The sequence below is a fragment of the Phodopus roborovskii genome, unplaced genomic scaffold (genome assembly GCF_943737965.1).
Source record: "Phodopus roborovskii unplaced genomic scaffold, PHOROB, whole genome shotgun sequence".
In the NCBI taxonomy this organism is placed as follows: Eukaryota; Metazoa; Chordata; class Mammalia; order Rodentia; family Cricetidae; genus Phodopus; species Phodopus roborovskii.
Window position 1 is genome coordinate 15,082,283 of NW_026126407.1, and position 17,960 is coordinate 15,100,242.

Here is a 17,960-nt window from a genome sequence, read left to right on the forward strand (position 1 = left end):
CATTATATAGTGTTTATAATGTTACCTTTAAGTTAATTCACACATGGTTTTGTTAAGATTATTTTAGTTCTTAGTTAAAAATATTTAAAAAAAATTATCTGTGAAAATAGAATTGTTTTTAATATATTGATTGTATTTTCAAGGCACCTTGCTAAATTACCTTGTTAATCCTAATGAACATTTTGTTGACTGTTTGGGGATTGCTATGTATATAGTCACAACTACAGATTTTATGATTTTAATTTCTTCCTCTCCAGTCATTGCAGATCTGGATTTCTTGTCTTACTATCTATAGGACTTCCTATCTATTGTTGAAACATGTGTATTGAAAGGCACCCATGTCTTAAGCATGACCTTGCTAAGAATTTGACTACTGAGTTATAGTTGCTGTGAGAATGTAGTCTGTGTGCAAGTGTGTGTAGTGTAGCATTATATATGTGTATGAGAGTGGGGAGGGAACACATATGTGGGTATTTGTTTGTATATATGTGGGTGAGTTTGTATGTGAGTTTGTGTTAATGTGTTGTGTATATGAGGAAGTATAAAGTATGCAGTGTAGTGTGTATGAGAATGTGTGGAATGTGGTGTGTGTGTGTGTGTGTGTGTGTGTGTGTGTGTGTGAAAGAGAGAGAGAGAGAGACTCCTCCTGACTAAGAAGTCCTCTCCTTTTCCTAATTTGTTAAGAGCATTTAAGTGCAAGCATAATTTTTCAAGTACTTTTTCTAAGTATACCATGATAATTCTGTTTACTCCTTCAAAATGTTCAGTCTTGAGAAATATTGTTTTGATTTCTAATATCAAACCAACTAGTGCTGCTGGGATAAACCCATCAGGAAGTGTCACAGTTTCCACTCTAGCCATGGGTTGATCTTGTCTGAAAATCCTTCCTTTAGCATTGCTATTCCTGTACTCGTGACAAGCTAACATTGGCCTCTTATTTGCCTTTTTCACACTATCTTTGTCAGATTTTAATTTTGAGAATTTGCCAGCTTTATGAAACAAGCTACGTTGTGATTCTATTTCCTTATTTCCTGGGAGAGCTATATGGTGTTGGGATCTTTTGGTATTTGGAAGTTTGATTTAAGTTGTTTACAAAGGCATTGGGACTTGTAGTTTTCTCTGTGTGAAGATTATTTAAAATACAGTTTCTTTAATGGCTATAAAGATTTGAAGATTTTCTAGTCATTATGAAGTCATACATTCTATAAATGTATCCAACACACATTAGTCATTAGATTTCTGTCATGTAATATTTAACTTCATCTTATTTCATCTATTCCAAGCCCTTTCATTTCTATTGATTTTGATCCTTTCCTGATCAGTCTACAAAGAACTACCTCATACACTCATTGATTGTGCTGTTATAATTTGACTTTTATTTCAACAATTTATTATGTCATAGAAGTATTGTTTCCTTTGGGTTTATTTTCTATTTCTTGGCTGGCTTAAGATGAATGCTTCATTTATCTTGAGTTCACTGCCTTTTTGAATGCTAGCATTTTAGATCATAAATTCCCTTCTCTGTGGAGGTTTACCTACATACTTGCCTTTAATGTGTAATATATTCATAATGATCTAGTTCAAAATATATTTAACATTTTAACATTCATCTTAATGATATTTGTTTCAATTGCTCTGCTCTGTGACTTATTTCTGAGTTGCATTGTGATATATTTTTCTGTTATATGCACAATTAAGGAGAGAGTATGTCCTGTAATGGACATACTGTATGTTGTGTTCTATGCCCCCGATATTTGCTAAAGTTTGTTTTAGTGAAATCTCCTGTCTCCTTGATGCCTTTTTGATTCTGCTTAATTATCAATTGCTGAGCTCAATCTGTTTAAGTCTTTTGTTTCAGAGCTATCTGCATTGTCGCATTGTCTGTGGGATCCCACCACTTTGCCCTATGCTGTGGGTGTCTACATCACTTGATCTAACTTATTGTAAACCAAATCCTTACCTGAACATCAGAGACTCCCTTCACCCTGGCTTTGTCTGTTGTAGTTAAGTCTGCTTTGTTGGGCATTACAGACCATAGCTAAAGTGACTTCTGTCTGAGTGCTACTTGCCTGGTGTATCCCATTATCCTTTGGCTTTCAACCTCCCCATGCAATTATATTAGAGGAAAGTTTTATTATACACATAACTGAATGTTTAAACTGCTTTTAGCATGCTCACCTTTAATGGTGGGCTTTGTTCACTCTACTCATTGGGCTGTGATTTAGTTTAAGTAAGTCTAGTATTTTATTTGGCATTATTTGTTTTATTTTTTACAACCATTTCTTCCTTGCTTTTATGTTGAACATTTTATTGTCCATTCCTATATTCCATTTTCCTCCTCTGCCAGCTTCCAGACTACACTATTATGCAGATCTGAAGGCTGTTTTAACCATCACTGTTAAGTGGATAAATGCAGCTGTATGGTCACTCTCCTCAAAACCAGTGCAGAAAGCTGGAAATAGAACTCAGGGGGCAGAATACTTACTTAGCATGTACAACTTCCTGGTTTCCATGACCAGCATCACACACACACACACACACACACACACACACACACACACACACACACACACACACCATGCACACTATACTATGCACACACACACATAGAGTATGAATTGCATTCTGCTATTCATTCACCAAAGTATATCATCTTATTCCAGGTCATTTAGATCACTTTCCAACATTTATTTAACTCTCTCAAATTGCATTTCATTTGAAGTATTGTACAGGTTGGTTTTTTGTTTTTGTTTTTTATTTTTGCTTTGTTTTGGTTTTGTTTGTTTGTTTGTTTCTGTAGTGCTTGGGATCAAACCAGTCTTGTAGATCCAGCAAGTGCTATGCTACTGATCCATATCCCTAGACCTCACTGCTATGTTCTGTTTTATGTAGATCCACTCATATCACAGTTTCAGGTATATCCATGAGCAGTTCCTTTAGAGGGGTCTAACGATGGGACTCTGTTCTTCATCTGAGTGTACTGATTTTACTCTTGTTAAAGAATGTGAATAACATTTTTTAGAAAGTCAAATTTTCTCAGATTATTGAAACATTATTCCACAGTGTCCTGGCTTCTGTTACACTTTCACTACTAATTAGTAGCTGTTAGTAAAATTATCCATCCTTCCCCTCCCCGTTTCTTCTTTTCCTTCTTCTGTTAACCTGACACTGAAACATCTACAGCTAGTTCTTTATATTTATTATTGCTTATTACTTTTGTTTTTGTTTGTTTGTTTCTTTTTGGCCTTTCTTGATACTGTCTACCAGCTTTCAGAAATTCAAGAAAATTCTTAGCCAGGCTTTCCTCAAATACTACTTTTCATTCATTCTTTCTGCTGTTCCCTTCCAGAGCTCTAGTCATGCTTAGAGTAGATCTTCACATTCTCCCATATCTGAACATCATCCATGTTGTGTCCTTGTTGTGTCACAGTTGAGATGGACAGATCTCAAGTCAATCATAGAGCAATCTGATCCCTTCAGCTTTAAACCATTCATTGAGAGTCTCACTCTGCAGCCTAAGTTGACCTGAACTCACACTGAAGCCCAAGCTAGCCTTAAATTAGCAGAGATCTTCCCACCTCTGCCCCTTATCACTGAGGTTACAGGCCTGAAATGTCACACTGTCTTCACTGCTAATAGATTTGAATATCCCTGTAGGTTTTTCCGTAAGAACGTATTTGCATCATCACATACACTGGGTGAAATTAAAAGTCCATGATTCTCTGTCTTGCTCTCACTCTGGGCTTCACTGCACCATGTCACTGACATTGTTTTTGTAAAAGTCACCAGAAATACTCACATTGTCCATGGTCATTTCCACTCTTTGCCTCTCTTCTGCTTGTCAGTGGCAAGTCGTCTCTCCTCCCCGAGGCCCTGGGTCCTTCAGGTTTGCTTGCTCTTCTTGTTTTCCTCTTGCCTCATTAGCTGTGTCTTCCTGGTGCCTTTTGCTGGGTTAAGCACCTCCCTGGGGTCTCTAAGCACAAGAATTCCCAAAGCCTCCATCCCAGTCTTCCTTCTCTGGCTAACTTCACTGTTTCAGGCATTTCTAATGCTTCAAAAATGTCTGTAGAACTAATGATGTAGCTCAGTTGTAAAACACTTGATTAGCATGTGAGAGTCACTGGATTTCATCCAACTTATTTAATCAATTGATTGGTATAAAATACCAGTGTGCCAGGCATAGTGACAGATAACCTACCATCTCATCATTTGGGAAACTGAGGCAGGAGAATCATAGCTCCAAGTCCACAGATACTACATGTTGAATCCTTGCACCAAAACAACACAAAGAAACTAAGTGGTGGTAATCGCCAGCTTTACATTTTAAGCCTCATCCCTCCGAAAGTCTAGAATTCTATGTAACAGCCTGTATGAGTTATTTTTCTCATTGCTATGACCAAGTGGTAGACAAGAAGCTACTTAAGGTGTTTGTTTTGGTTTACATTTTGAGAATGTGTGGGACACATCATTGTGGAGAAGCTGTGGTGGCTGTGAGGCAGCTGCCCAGTTTACATTTGCCCCCAGGAAGTAGAGAGGCAGATGGACACGGGTGCTCTGCTAGCTCTCTCCTTTTGTTCAGTCCAGGACCCCAGCTCCTGCAATAGTACTGCCTACCTTTAAAGTGGGTGTGGTGGTTTGAAAGGAAATGGCACCCAAAGGAAGTGGCACTATTAAGAGGTGTGGCACTATTGGAAGAAGTGTGTCACTGTGGAGGTGGGCTTTGAGGTCTCATATATGCTCAAGATACCACCGAGGGTCACATTTGACTTCCTGCTGCCTGCAAGATGTAGGACTCTCGGCTATTTCTCCAGTATCACATCAGCTTGCATCCATGCTCCCTACCTTGATGATGATGGACTGAATTTCTGAAACTATAAGTGAGCCACCCCAGTTAAATATTATCCTTGTTGGAGCTACCATGGTCATGGTGTCTCTTCACAGCAATGAAAAATCCTAAGTCAGTTGGTCTTCCTTCTTCAGGTAATCCAACCCAGAAACTTTCTCACTGACATGCCCAGAGGCTTGTCTCTCTGGTGACTCTAGATCCTATCAAGTTTACAATCACTACTAACCATCACACCTGGCTGATGTCTCCCTTAGGTGTCTGGAGTCTGCTAAATGTTCAAGACATTGCCCTCTTTTGTTCCCCACAATATAACTTAGCCTTACCTAGTCTTCCTCACGTCTGTAAATGGTGTTATTATTTGTCTCACTGCTAGAGGCTACTAGGAATTTTTCTCATCCCTTTATAACTCTCATTCAACCCGGTGACTAGTCCTGTACTCTGTGTGAAGAATTATCCGGAATCTCATCACTTGTTTTGTGTATTCTCCAGGGCAAGTGCAGCACTGTCTGTCAGGTGGACAATGCTAACCTCCTCCAGATACTCCCTTTGGCTGTTTTCATTCTTGTCTCCCATCTCCACTGCCACCATCCCCTGCAGCAGACCTCCAGTCAAAGTCCACTCTCCAGCTGCAATGCATGTATCATAGCATGCATTGTCTTCAGAGTTCTTTCATCTAGACTAGGACCTGAGCTTCCTAAGGTTGACAAGGACCCTGTTAACCACACTTTCCTTCTCTTTGTGTTCCTCTGCCACCTTGATTTTGCCTTCCCTAAGCCCTCAAAATGTAACCAACCCCTACTGCCTTTGCTCATGTCCTTCCTGCCATTAGGGTCCCATCTCTCACTCCATTACCCATTCACTTTTCTGATCAATATGCCCTTCATAGGAAGGCCTTTGTTGACCTCTCATCACACCAAGTCTTCACTTGACTCTCCATCTCATCTTCCTGATTTTCTCCAGTGTCTTTTCCTCTCTGTAAGAAGCTGTGTAGTGTATGTCATCCTCTTGCTTCCCACTTCCTTGCTTTTATGCAAGTTTCATAAGTGCGGGGACTTTGTTCATCTTCTCTGTCAATTTACTCTCATCCCCTGAAAAAATGACAGGGCTCCTGATGGATGCTCAATGAACACTTGCTGAATTATAGGGTGCATCTCACTGAACTGTCATAACAGCTAGCGACAGAGGAGAGTCTTCCAATCTTCTAGGTAAAGGAAACTGAGAACTTGAGATATTAAGTGTCTTGCCCTTACTGAATTGTCTAATAGCTGAGAAAAGGTTTCTCTACATGGCCCTGACTTCCTAGATCTCACTATATGGACCAGGCTGTCTTCAAACTACCAGAGACCCATCTGCATCAGCCTTTTGAGTACTAGAATTAAAAGCATGCACCACTGTGCTTAACTCTCATTTTTGTCTTTAAAAATTTATTGATTTAAAATTATTTCAGACTTAACAAAAATTACAGAAACAGCACAAAGAGTTTCTGTTTATGACCTGACTTTCCAAATATAACATCTTGTCTAGCTGCAATACATGATCAAACAGGAGTCATTATTGATGTAGAAGCAATAACTAATCCATAGCCCTACATGACCTAACATAAATTGTCCCACTCACATCCTTTTTCTGGTCCAAGATCTTTCCATTCACATGTCACATCTCTTGAGGGGTCAGAGCTGCCCCCATCTTTCACAACCAGCACACTGGTGAAAAAAGCCACATTAATCACAAGGGTAGTCCCTTGAAGTGCCAGGCCCATGGTGAGCTTTCTTCCACAATCACTCCTGTTAAAGATGTCATTATCCTTCCCCTAAAGGGGCTCAAGGAGACTGGTCCTGTGCTTTTGTGTTCTCCCAGCCTGGCTGACCTTGATGTATTTATAAAGAGCACTGAGAGCGGTTTGCTCAAGAAAGTGGAGAAAGGAGATTTCCAAGGATTGGTTGAGATCATGGGACACCTTGTCACCCTTAAAGAACGGCAGAGCAGCATTGATGACATGTTTGAGCCCCTGAAGCAAACAATTGAACTGCTCACGTCCTATGAACAAGAGCTGCCGGAAGCTGTGTTTAAGCAACTGGAGGTCAGTACATTGGACTATTCCTTGCAGAAGGAGAGTCTTGGGATTTTACAGTAGGGTGGTAGGTGGGGTTGAAGTAAATGAAGAATGGCTTGGTGATGAGTCCAGACCCAAAGTCCATGTCTTAGAACTACAATGTATAACACAGGAGTGATGTCTGACATTTGGGAGAAATCACGAAATACTGAAGGTTGTAGTGGCAGAACGCATGGGGATACAGGTTTTATCCCAGACTTAAAGATTAGTCAACTTTTTTTTTTTGAAACTGGGTTTTGCTGTGTAGCCTGGACTAGGGATTGTTTCATTTTATACCTCTCAGGTCATACTCCATCACTGAAGGAAGTCAGGGAAGGTACTAAAGGCAAGAACTGGAGGCAGGAACTAAAGCATAGACCATGGAGGCATGGTGCTTACTGGCTACTTACTGGCTTGTTCGCTGACTTCCTCAGCCTCCTCCTCTCTTTTGTACCATACAGCATCATTTGTACAGGGTCAGCAGAGCATATAAGGGACCTTCCCATATCCATAATTAATCAAGAAAAAGTTTGACAAACTTGCCTACAAGCCAGTATTATGAAGTATTATGAGGGCATTCTCTCAGTTGAAGTTCCCTCTTCACAAATGATACTGGCTTGAACCAAGTTGACAAAACAACAACAACAATAACTATAAAAACCCTCATCTAAGGTATCTTCCCTGCCAGATTCCCACTCTCTGACCAAAGGTTGAGCCAAGCACTTGATTTGGGGGAAACAAGCAGATCTTAGTGATGTTAAGAAGGTTTGAGGGAGAAAACCGGGATTCAAGAAAATACCTTGAAGGCTATAGAGAAGGGCAAGAGTTACCAGGTCAAAGGCTGAAGGGTCTAGGAGTGTTGCTGAGTTAAAAGCAGGTGGCTGTGGAGAGGGGCAAGATGAGGAAGAGTAGGATGGTGCGCAGTTAAAAATGGCACCACTACATCCCAGGGTGCCGTACTACAGGGATGGAAGCAGAGAGGTGGGGCGCAGTCTCTGGCTATAGCGGAGGGGAGAACAGCATGGATGCAAGCACTCCCAGGTCGTCTTTACAGGAACTTCCTGAGAAGTGGAAGAACATGAAGAAGATGGCCATCACTGTGAGGCAGCAGGTGGCCCCACTGCAAGCAAATGAAGTGGCCCTCCTCCGCCAGCGATGCACAGCATTTGACGTCCAGCAGCAGCAATTCCAGGAGAGGTTACGCAAAGAAGCCCCCTTCAGGTGTGGCCCAGGGTGACGCTCTTGCCCCAGACAAAAGCTTGTTACCAGTCTTCCCTCCATGTAGGTCCTTTGGTTACAGTGCAGTCCTGGGGTGGGCAGAGTCTTAGCCTTATCTGAATGACAAACCATCCACCCTTCAAGAAGGATTTAGAAGCTTCTTGTGCCCCTGGGTTAATGAGGGATGCATAGGGACTCATTGTGGAACTATGGTAAAAAGCAATTAGGATTTCTGAAGTTATAATTCTGAATTCTCAGACTTCTGGTCTTTGTAGGGGCTTAAAAAGTGATTGCTAGAAAACACATGGACACATATCATATTCACATGCCCCCCACCGGCCACACACACATTTTTAAAACTGGATATTAGACTGTTTAAATAATGCTTGAAAGTGGTTTGGTAGTTTAAGATTTTTATCAATGGTTAATGTCCCAGGTCATTTCTCTGCACTTGATAATCCTGTTGTACCTCTCTGTTGATAATCATAGTTCTTACATAAAGACATCAACCTCCGGAAAAAATAGCACCACTCATGTATGTCCTGTAGCATGCTCCTGGGTTCAGGTCTATAGGGCATCAGCTTCCCAAGCACTGCTTAACATCCAGGTCTCACCCAGAGGCAAAGCCACATCTGAATATCTAGGGACACCCCCCCCCCCTCAGCCCCTGTACTATGGTCTGTTTTCCAAGGCTGAGTTTCTTGCAGACTAAGAAATCTCCAAAGGGAGAAAGCACACACAAGGACTGAGAAATTTCTCCAGTTCTGCTACTCGTGTCTGGACCACATCAAGCTGTTTAATATCTTCATGATCCAAATAATTATAGTAGTCACCTCATAGGCTATTATTGGAATTAACAAGATAATTGCTAGAAGTATTTACTGTTGTGCCCAATGTGTTGATGTCCATCTGTCCTGGTAGGCCACTGTTCTAGTGTTCTAGTTTTTGCCCTGAAAGTCTCATGTCTAGGCCTAAAGTTATTTTTTAATCAATTGTAGTTGACAGGTAATTATTGCATATCTTCTGGGACACAGTATAATGCTGTGGCCCCTTTATACTCTATAAAGATCAATCTGGAATATTGAAGATATCCCTCATCTCAAACATTTCTGTTACTTTGTGGTGAAAAAAAAAAAATGTGACATCCTCTCTTCCAGCTGTTTTGATTCATATCATCCAATCATATGTCATCAAACCTATAACCAGCCATCTGGATAAGGAACTCTCACATGCTTCCCTCCCAGTCTGTCTATCTCTGTACCCCTTCATTCTTCACCCTCAGTAAGGACCTGCCCTCATCACTCAATCATCTAATGCTTACTAAGCAGCTGCCATATTGTAAGCAATGTCATTTCATCTACAAAACATGAGACATGACTAAGAGAGAAGCTAGAACAGGAGTCTAAATGATATACAATATGAACATATAAAGCTTGTGGCTCTATAGCAGGATAGTATCATACAATCCTAAAAGGAGCTTTAAAAGCCTGCTCTGTCCAGCCTGCCCTGAAGACCCACTAAATTGGACCTTCAGGGGCAAGACCCATGCATTAGTATCAAGTCAAGCCCCCCCCCTCAATTATTTCTGTGCAGCCAAGTTTGAGCATCATTACCTGAAAGGGCAGTAAACTGCTTTTCTTTGAAGCAGACATACAAGAACATTGACTTTCAAATGACTCTGCACTTTACACTTACTTTAGTGGGCCATAAAATTTTCCCAAAGAAATCCATTGTCAAGAACATTTGCGGAACATGCTGGGAAACCTTTCAGAATTCAAGTCATATTTTTTTGGGTCCTCTTTTTGGTGTACATTGGAAGTTCTAAGTTGAACTCAAACTGTAAGGAGGTAACCTGAATGAGGGAAGTTGGTTTTCAGGAAGCTCAGAGTTTATCACAGCAATGTTAATGGCAGCTATAAACAAGCCTTTCTGTCAACTGTCTACTTAAAAATGAATTCCATAGGTGCGTAGGTAAATATCTTCCAAGACTGACTGTTCTACAGAAAACCACCATGGTGTCCTTTTGTAGGTCCATCAGAATAATGGTGGCCATGGTTCATGGTCAGCTGGTGGGCTATTTTGTTCTCTTTCTGTGTGACTGCTTTTTTTTTTTTTTTCCATATCAGTGCTCCTTTCCGGTGGCTGCTACAATGCTGTTACTCTTTGCTGGGCATTTTAGATTCACATCTGTTAATTTCACATGCAGATGAGTCTTCAGAGAAGAATTCTTCAAAAAGCACTCTCACAACAGTCTGAGAAAACAAATGTTCCTGAAATTTTGATGTGTTTCTCTTCCAGAATTGTGGGGCTCTTGCTAAAGGGAACCTTAGCAGGCATTGATTCATGTGTTATTTGTTTTGTTCCTTACTTTGGTGTGTGTATGTGTGTGTGTGTAAAATTTGTAGTCAAGTATGCATTTATGCCTTTACATTTTGATCATTTATAGATCTCCAGACCCTGCTGCATTATCTAACAATACAAGTTTCTGTCCCTGAAGCTGGCCATGTTCAGCCTCTGATGTTCTTGTCTTTGAGAAGGAAGAAGAAAATGAGTGTCTCATTAGGCCCTTGCCATCTGACAGGTGCAAAGTTGGACTTCCAAAATTTAGATTCCCTCTTCATGCCCAAGTCAAATGTTCCTTCTTCCCTTAGTTCTTAACTCTAAGACAGCTCAGCATATTTCTTAGCTGAGTTCCCACTCTTCATAATAATTGACTAAACTGTCATATTCAAATTCAAGGACCCTCTACTGCTTTTTAAACCTGTGACAGAGTCTACTGAAAGGAATGTTCCATGCTCTGTTATTCTCTTGTTCAGACTTTGACTTTGAGCACCATTTGCTACCCTTAAAGAACCAGTGCCATGATAAGTACTCTCCCTCCCATCTCCAAGGCCAAGGTAATCAAAGGATTTTTATAGTCTACACAGTCTATCCTATCAGCTTCAACTTATGGAGAAGCTGTTATGGCTCTCAGCAGGCCACTGTATTTGTGATCAGCTGGCAAAACCTACCTGAAGATGACCTCCATTAGAGGCTATAACAACAGCAATAGGAAAGAACACATTTTCTTAATGGCCTGATGCAGAAGCATGAGGGAAAGGGGGGCCATGGGTCCTGTTTATAAAGTACTTGTCACTTCCAAAGCTTGAGAAAAGAGCCATATTGGTCACTCAGTTCACACCAGGAACAAAGCAATATCCTAACATAAAGACATGTCATTGGTTAAGCTTTCCTGACTTACCAGTTAGCCTGACTCATTTGTATGGTTTAGAATTCTGTAGAGTAGATGGGGCTTGGCCTCAACAGTGAGGTTAGCTAAGAATTATATGGGTACTATAAATTTTTAGAGATACACATCCCCTGACATCAATAAGTTGTAGCCTTAGTGATCATTTCAAAAATTGGTAATAAGACACATACTTGGTACTGTCTTTAGCTGAAGCTGCTCACACATCTTGGGAAACATGGCAACAGAGCCAATGCCAAGCAAGTTCCATTTGAGATTAATAATCAAAGTAGAAAGCAAGGATGTTCTATAGAAAGTAAACATAGACCAAAAGGCACGGTGACTGAAATTATGAGCCATGCAGTGAGCAGAGATGCAGGAGCTGGGACATGAGTGAGACACGAAGTGAGTGCAGAGCTAGGACATGAGGATTGACAGAGTGAGACATGGAGCGAGTACAGCTGAGATGCAAGAGCTGGAATATGGAGGGAGAGAGAGAGGTGGAGGTGACCCTGATGGAGAAGTTGGCATATAGAAGTGCAGTCTTTCTGATGTGCAGTAGGCTTTGTTCTAACCATATTCAATGCACCTGACCTACCAAACGCCACATCTAGCAACACAGTATGACACAGAAGGTCAGTTGTGTCTCTCATGATCACATGCCTGTTTCATGATGCCTGCTCTCTGGCATCATGACAGAGGCCTGAACCACATGGCTATTGCTAGCTCCAAAGAAAAATGAAATTTACATTCCAAATTACGGTGCTACTGAATTAGTATTGCTTTTGTGCCACTATAGGATAGAAGACATACATTAAAGCATTGAATATTGGAAATGTGTCTGTACTATAACTCCTACTTTCTCATGGAGCAGGACAGACTGAAGACCAGGTCTCAAATGAGAGGTTATAGCAGCCATGAATCAAAATGGTAGGGCCTGAACTGAAGCAGTGGCAAAGATTGTAGATTTGAGAAACAGGAGAATCAACAAGAACTGAGGGAAGAGAATATGGAATGCTTCTCCATCTTTTAGTGTGGGCAGATAAATGGATACTGGTAGGAAATGGGCTTGCATGGAGTTTGCAGGGCTAGGGATCATGGTTCAGGGTGAGCACCTGGAATTTTGTGTGCTGGTAGAGTATTGTGTGGGTGCACGCCATTCTTCATTCTCCATCAGATGCAGTACTATAGTCAGCATTCCCAGTGGCTAGCTTCCCAAGAGTCACAAGTGGCTCTTCCTCCTCTCTCTCTCTCTCTCTCTCTCTCTCTCTCTCTCTCTCTCTCTGTCTCTCTCTGGGCTCATATTTGAACAATATATTTCCATTACTTAATTGTAGTTTTGTTCATGTAGTCATTCCTCCTTCAGTCTAAGATACTCAATACTCATTGCATCTTTAGTTCATTTTCAAAGACATGGTGTGCCCTTCCCTTCTATGACTTTCTTGTCCTTAAACTCTCTTCTTTCCCTGGTTTGGAAAAAATGCTTGTTAGCAATTTTATGAATATCTTAACGAGTTGCCATAAGGAATGTTTTTGAGGGAGAGTCTCATTATATAGTTCAGGCTGGACCTCAGGAGCCTCCCATCACAGCCTCCTGAGCTTATAGGCTGTGCCATTATGCCCATTTTATTCTAAACGTTTGAAAGTGCTGCAAACACCCCTAACTTGCACCTTGTCTGATAGCTTCTTTGTGATTTTGCACTATGATGAATTAAATGGGATGCAGAATTTTTTAGTTTGTCTGAATTTCATAGATTTTGTTCTAACACCAAGTAGTCGATGTCACAGTCTAACTTCACTGTAGACTAGAGAGAAAAGAAAGTCCACAGACATCATCAGTTCATCTCTGCAAGCAAAAACCAAGAAGAAGAATCCTTTGTGCCTCGGTGACCTTTCTTGCTGAAACACTTGTCACAATGATAATTCTGTCTTCCATTTAGTTCATTACCTACTGCTCATTGTAGAGGAGGGAGGAAAAACCAAGAGTGGGCTTTTTCCACTCTGAAAACCACCCAGTATTCTGTGCTGAAGGCTAGCCCTGACCTATGCATGGTGTTCAGCCACATGTCTTGGTGGCTACAGACCACAAGCCAAAATTGGTTCAGAAGGAGCAAGTACACAGCAGACAGAACATGTACCCAAGCTAACCTGGCACTAATGCAATGGTGTACATGACTGTTATTGCATTGCACGGTGATGTGGAGTAAAGAGCAAGCAGTTCAGGTAAATAGCTTTAATTAGGATATCTTTCCATCAGTTATGGCAGACACTTCTAGAGACAAAGAAAGGGAGTCCATATGTCATCCTATTCCTCCCTTCCAGCCTTCCATATGCTGTCAGTAAACATACTGTAAACAATAGAAAGAGTAAATAGCAGTTCTCTAGTCTCTTGTATCTATTCATCATCCCCTTGAGCCTGTGGGGCCCTGTCCATTTGGAAGAATGTCTTCATCTTCATTAAGTCATAGGACCCTAAATATCTACCTCTCTAAACACACAGAAACAGAAAGAGCAAGCCTGGGGTTGGAGATGAAAGCTAACTGGTGATAAGAGAAGGAAAAGCAGAGGCCCCTTGAAACTTGGGTCATGCATGCCCTTGACTATGGGACTGCGTTGTGAGCCCCCTTACACATGAGGCTCTTCTGTTGAGGAAGGACCATGCCCTGAAGAGTGCCTTGTGGGGCAGAAGTGCAAAGTGTTAATACTCAAGGATCAGGAGCCATCTTCAACTGGGTGTGTGCTTTTAGTACACCACAGAAAGGGACAAGAGAACAGAACCACTAAATTCAAAGCTATGTTTCACTGGAACAATGGATATTGGTCAGCCAGGGCTGAAGAATCAGCTGTGGTTGAGAAGAGACCAGCATCACTGAGGTGAAATCTTCTAGGAATTGTTTCCTCAGAGTGAGCACACAGAAACTATGGTCCAAGTTTGTACCTCACACTCGAAAATGAACTTGGTAGAGTAGGGTCACAAACATAGTACTGGTTTTGAAGGCATGAGGGGTCATAGAAAGCAACTGAGGCTTCGCATTGTGGGAGAGCAGGAGATGCTGTTGGTGAAGGTGCAGCTTCAGTGGCAGTTGGCCACCCAGGTGCAGCAGAAGACCTCTGTTGCAGAATAAACATGTTTCAAGTTATGATGTGGATCAGCTCTGGCATATGTCTTTGATATGGGAGCTTTCTGCTTGAATATTGTGGACAGGCTTGTGTGGGGTCAACTAGAGGTCAAGAAGTGGAGCAAGCAACCAGTTAAGAGGAAATAAACATAGATATTAAGGGGGAGTCAGGAGGATGGGTAGTGAAACACACAAGAAGTGCAAAGGAGGGATATTGAGTTTGAGGAGATTTGTTTGAGATAGTAGGAGAGAGGAGGTAGATCAGCTAGGTGCTCTCTATGCCTCTCTGAGCCAGCAGGCTTTCACACCAGTATCTGGCTCCTGAGTCTATTGGTAAAATCAAATGATTGAGAATTTGTCAAAAACAACAGACCTCAGCATTCTGGGGATGCTAGTACCATGGGACAACCACCAAGAACAGCATCAGCAGTGGAGTGGAGTCAACCAAAGCCCTGAAGACACATTATGTGTGCTGCAGAGGGCAAAGCCAGAGAAATGATCCAACATTTTGGAGGAGCCCAAAAGATTGTAGTGGATCCCAGATATTGGATACTGAGTTGGTTTTGCTTTGCTTTGCTTATGACTTACCTCTTGAGGTAAGGAAATAATTTATTTTTTATTTTACTGGAGACCACAGTTGAGAGGCTTTGAACTTTTAAAAAGATTTTAGAGTTTTGCAGAGACCCTTTAAAACAGATGTTTTGGTTTGGTTTTCTGAGACACGGTTTCTCTGTGTAGCCCTGGCTTCCTGAAACTCCCTTAGTAGACCAGGCTCACCTTACCTTGAACTCTCAGAGATCTGCCTGCCTCTGCCTCCCGAGTGCTGGGCCTAAATGCACCACTTCCAATCGACAAGACTGGATAATTTTAAAGAGATAACTTTTAAAGTATTTAAATTTGTAAGGTTTTGAATTGTGATGTCTTTAATAATTAAAATTTTATTTTAATACCAACCACAGTTTCTCCTCCCTCCTCTCATCCCGTTCCCCCTTCCTGCCTCCTATATATACTACCATTCCATCTATTTCATCTTTGTTCAGAAAGGGGCAGATTTCCATGTGATGTCTTTATTAATGTGTGATCTTGGGACTAAACAACAAAGGAAAGATTGTGGCTTATCAATGATGTGTTTATGTGTCAAGTTGACAAGGATTCAGTTGTGCTGTCTACATTTATGTCAACTTGACCCAAGCTATCAGTATTAGAAAGGAAGGACCCTCCATTGAGAAAATGTCCCCAAAGGTCAGGCTGTAGGCAAGCCTGTAGAGTATTTTCTTAATAATTGATGGTGGGGGGCCAAGCCCATTATGAGTGGTGCTATCCCTGGGTTGTTGCTACAGGGTTCTACTAGAAAGCAAGCTTAGAAACCATGGAGGAACAAGACAGTAAGCAAAATCCATGGCCTCTGCATCAGCTCCTGCTTCCAAGTTCTAACCCTGCTTGAATTCCAGTCTGACTTCCTTCAGTGATAGACTATGATGTGGAAGGATAAGACAAATAAACCCTTTCCTTCCCAACTTGATTTTGGTCATGATGTTTCATTATAACAATAGTAACCCTGAGTAGAATACTGATTTCAGAGATCTGGGAGATGTTTGTGCATAGAAAACACACATATGCTATGCTATGTGCATAGCATAGAAAGTGCTAACATTCAGCCAAGGCTGAGAGCACTGACCTCATGAGGGACAAAGGCAGAGCAGTCTAATAGGGGCCAGAATAAAAGCCCTATGGATACATTTGGAGAAATACAAGATGACTGGTCTATTTTTATCTTCTTGGATTTGATAAGGTCTAAGCACATTGTTCTTTTATAATTGCTGTGCCTTTTGAGACAGGGTCTCAGTGTGGAGCCCATACTGACCTCAAGCTCAAGATCTTCCTGCCTCTGTCTTCCAAGTGTGAGGATTAGAGTCACGTACCACCACATCTTCTCTGATGTTAATGAATAGCTTTTCCTTCTAGTGGTCACACCACCCATTCATCCTAGGATGAGAAGCTGTGTTAGGATCCTTTCCTCTCCCCTGGGATGTAAACATTTCTGCAAATGCTAACATAGGGTTCTAGGAGTTTGTTCCTGTGTGTCATGCTTACCAAGAGAATATGTTTATTTTCTAGGTTTGATAGTGTCAGTCCCCATAAAATGCTGGATGCCTGGCACATGGAGATCCAGCACATGGAATCCACCATGGCTACCATCTCCAAGTCAGCAGATTTGTTTGAGGTCAATGTTCCCGACTATAAGCAGCTGAAGCAGTGCAGAAAGGAGGCCTGCCAGCTAAAGGAGCTCTGGGACACCGTTGCAATGGTGACCTCTAGTATCCATGCCTGGGAGGCCACCAGCTGGAGGAACATCAGTGTAGAAGCCATGGACTTGGAGTGTAAGCAGTTTGCCCGGCACATCCGGAACCTAGATAAGGAGCTCAGAGCCTGGGATGCATTCACAGGACTGGAAAGTACTGTGTTGAATACTCTGACCTCCCTGAGGGCTGTGGCTGAGCTGCAGAATCCTGCCATCCGGGATCGTCATTGGAGGCAGCTAATGCAGGCCACTGGTGTGAGTTTCACCATGGATCAGGACACCACCCTAGCTCACCTCCTACAGCTCCAGCTTCACCACTTTGAAGATGAGGTCCGGGGCATTGTGGACAGAGCAGTGAAAGAGATGGGTATGGAGAAGACCTTAAATGAACTGCAGACTACCTGGGCCAGCATGGAATTCCAGTATGAGCCCCACACACGAACTCACATACCCTTGCTGCAGTCAGATGAGGACCTCATCGAGGTTTTGGAGGACAATCAAGTGCAACTTCAGAACCTGATGATGTCCAAGTATGTTGCTTTCTTCCTGGAAGAAGTATCAAGTTGGCAGAAGAAGCTGTCCACAGCTGACTCAGTCATCTCTATCTGGTTTGAGGTGCAACGTACCTGGTCTCACCTGGAAAGCATATTCATAGGCTCTGAAGACATCAGGTCTCAGCTACCACAGGTATCTACTTAGGGAATCATATGCTACGTAGTCTCTGGTCCAGGTGAAGGGATGACCATCCCACCCCTGCAGTGTTGGTGTTCATTTCTCTGAACCTCAGGGTCCCTCCTACATACACTGACCTCATTCACCACCCAAGAAGTGGTAACATGGTTTGCAACCAGTTTGCCTTTACATGAGAAGGAGAAAGAAAGCCACGTTTTACTCCGTTTCTTTCAAGTATGTGTGAGAAGAGATAGAAGATTCTAGCTGCTGTGGCTGGGGAATGGTTCCTTAAGGGCCACTTAATAGGCCTTATATCACAAAAGAAACTGAGTCTTGTTGCGAAGCAAGTTCAAAATCATTCTCTCCATGCAATGGGCTATGCTGCAAATCTTTAATCAGCACTAGCATGTCAGTTACCAGTGCTGCTAAAGATTAACAGCAGATTTCCCCATAACATATGCTCCCATTATCACATTCGTCCATGC

General features: G+C 41.9%; 1 protein-coding gene across 1 annotated transcript in view; it reads left to right on the top strand.

Moving 5' to 3' along the window:
* Dnah9 (dynein axonemal heavy chain 9) overlaps window positions 1–17,960 on the top strand; it is a 329,177-nt gene that overhangs the window by 66,596 nt on the left and 244,621 nt on the right. Inside the window, exons 18-20 of the mRNA XM_051180369.1 lie at window positions 6,704–6,926; window positions 7,993–8,159; window positions 16,620–17,490. Of these exons, the coding sequence (XP_051036326.1) occupies window positions 6,704–6,926; window positions 7,993–8,159; window positions 16,620–17,490 (1,261 nt within the window). The remainder of the gene's footprint in view (window positions 1–6,703; window positions 6,927–7,992; window positions 8,160–16,619; window positions 17,491–17,960) is intronic.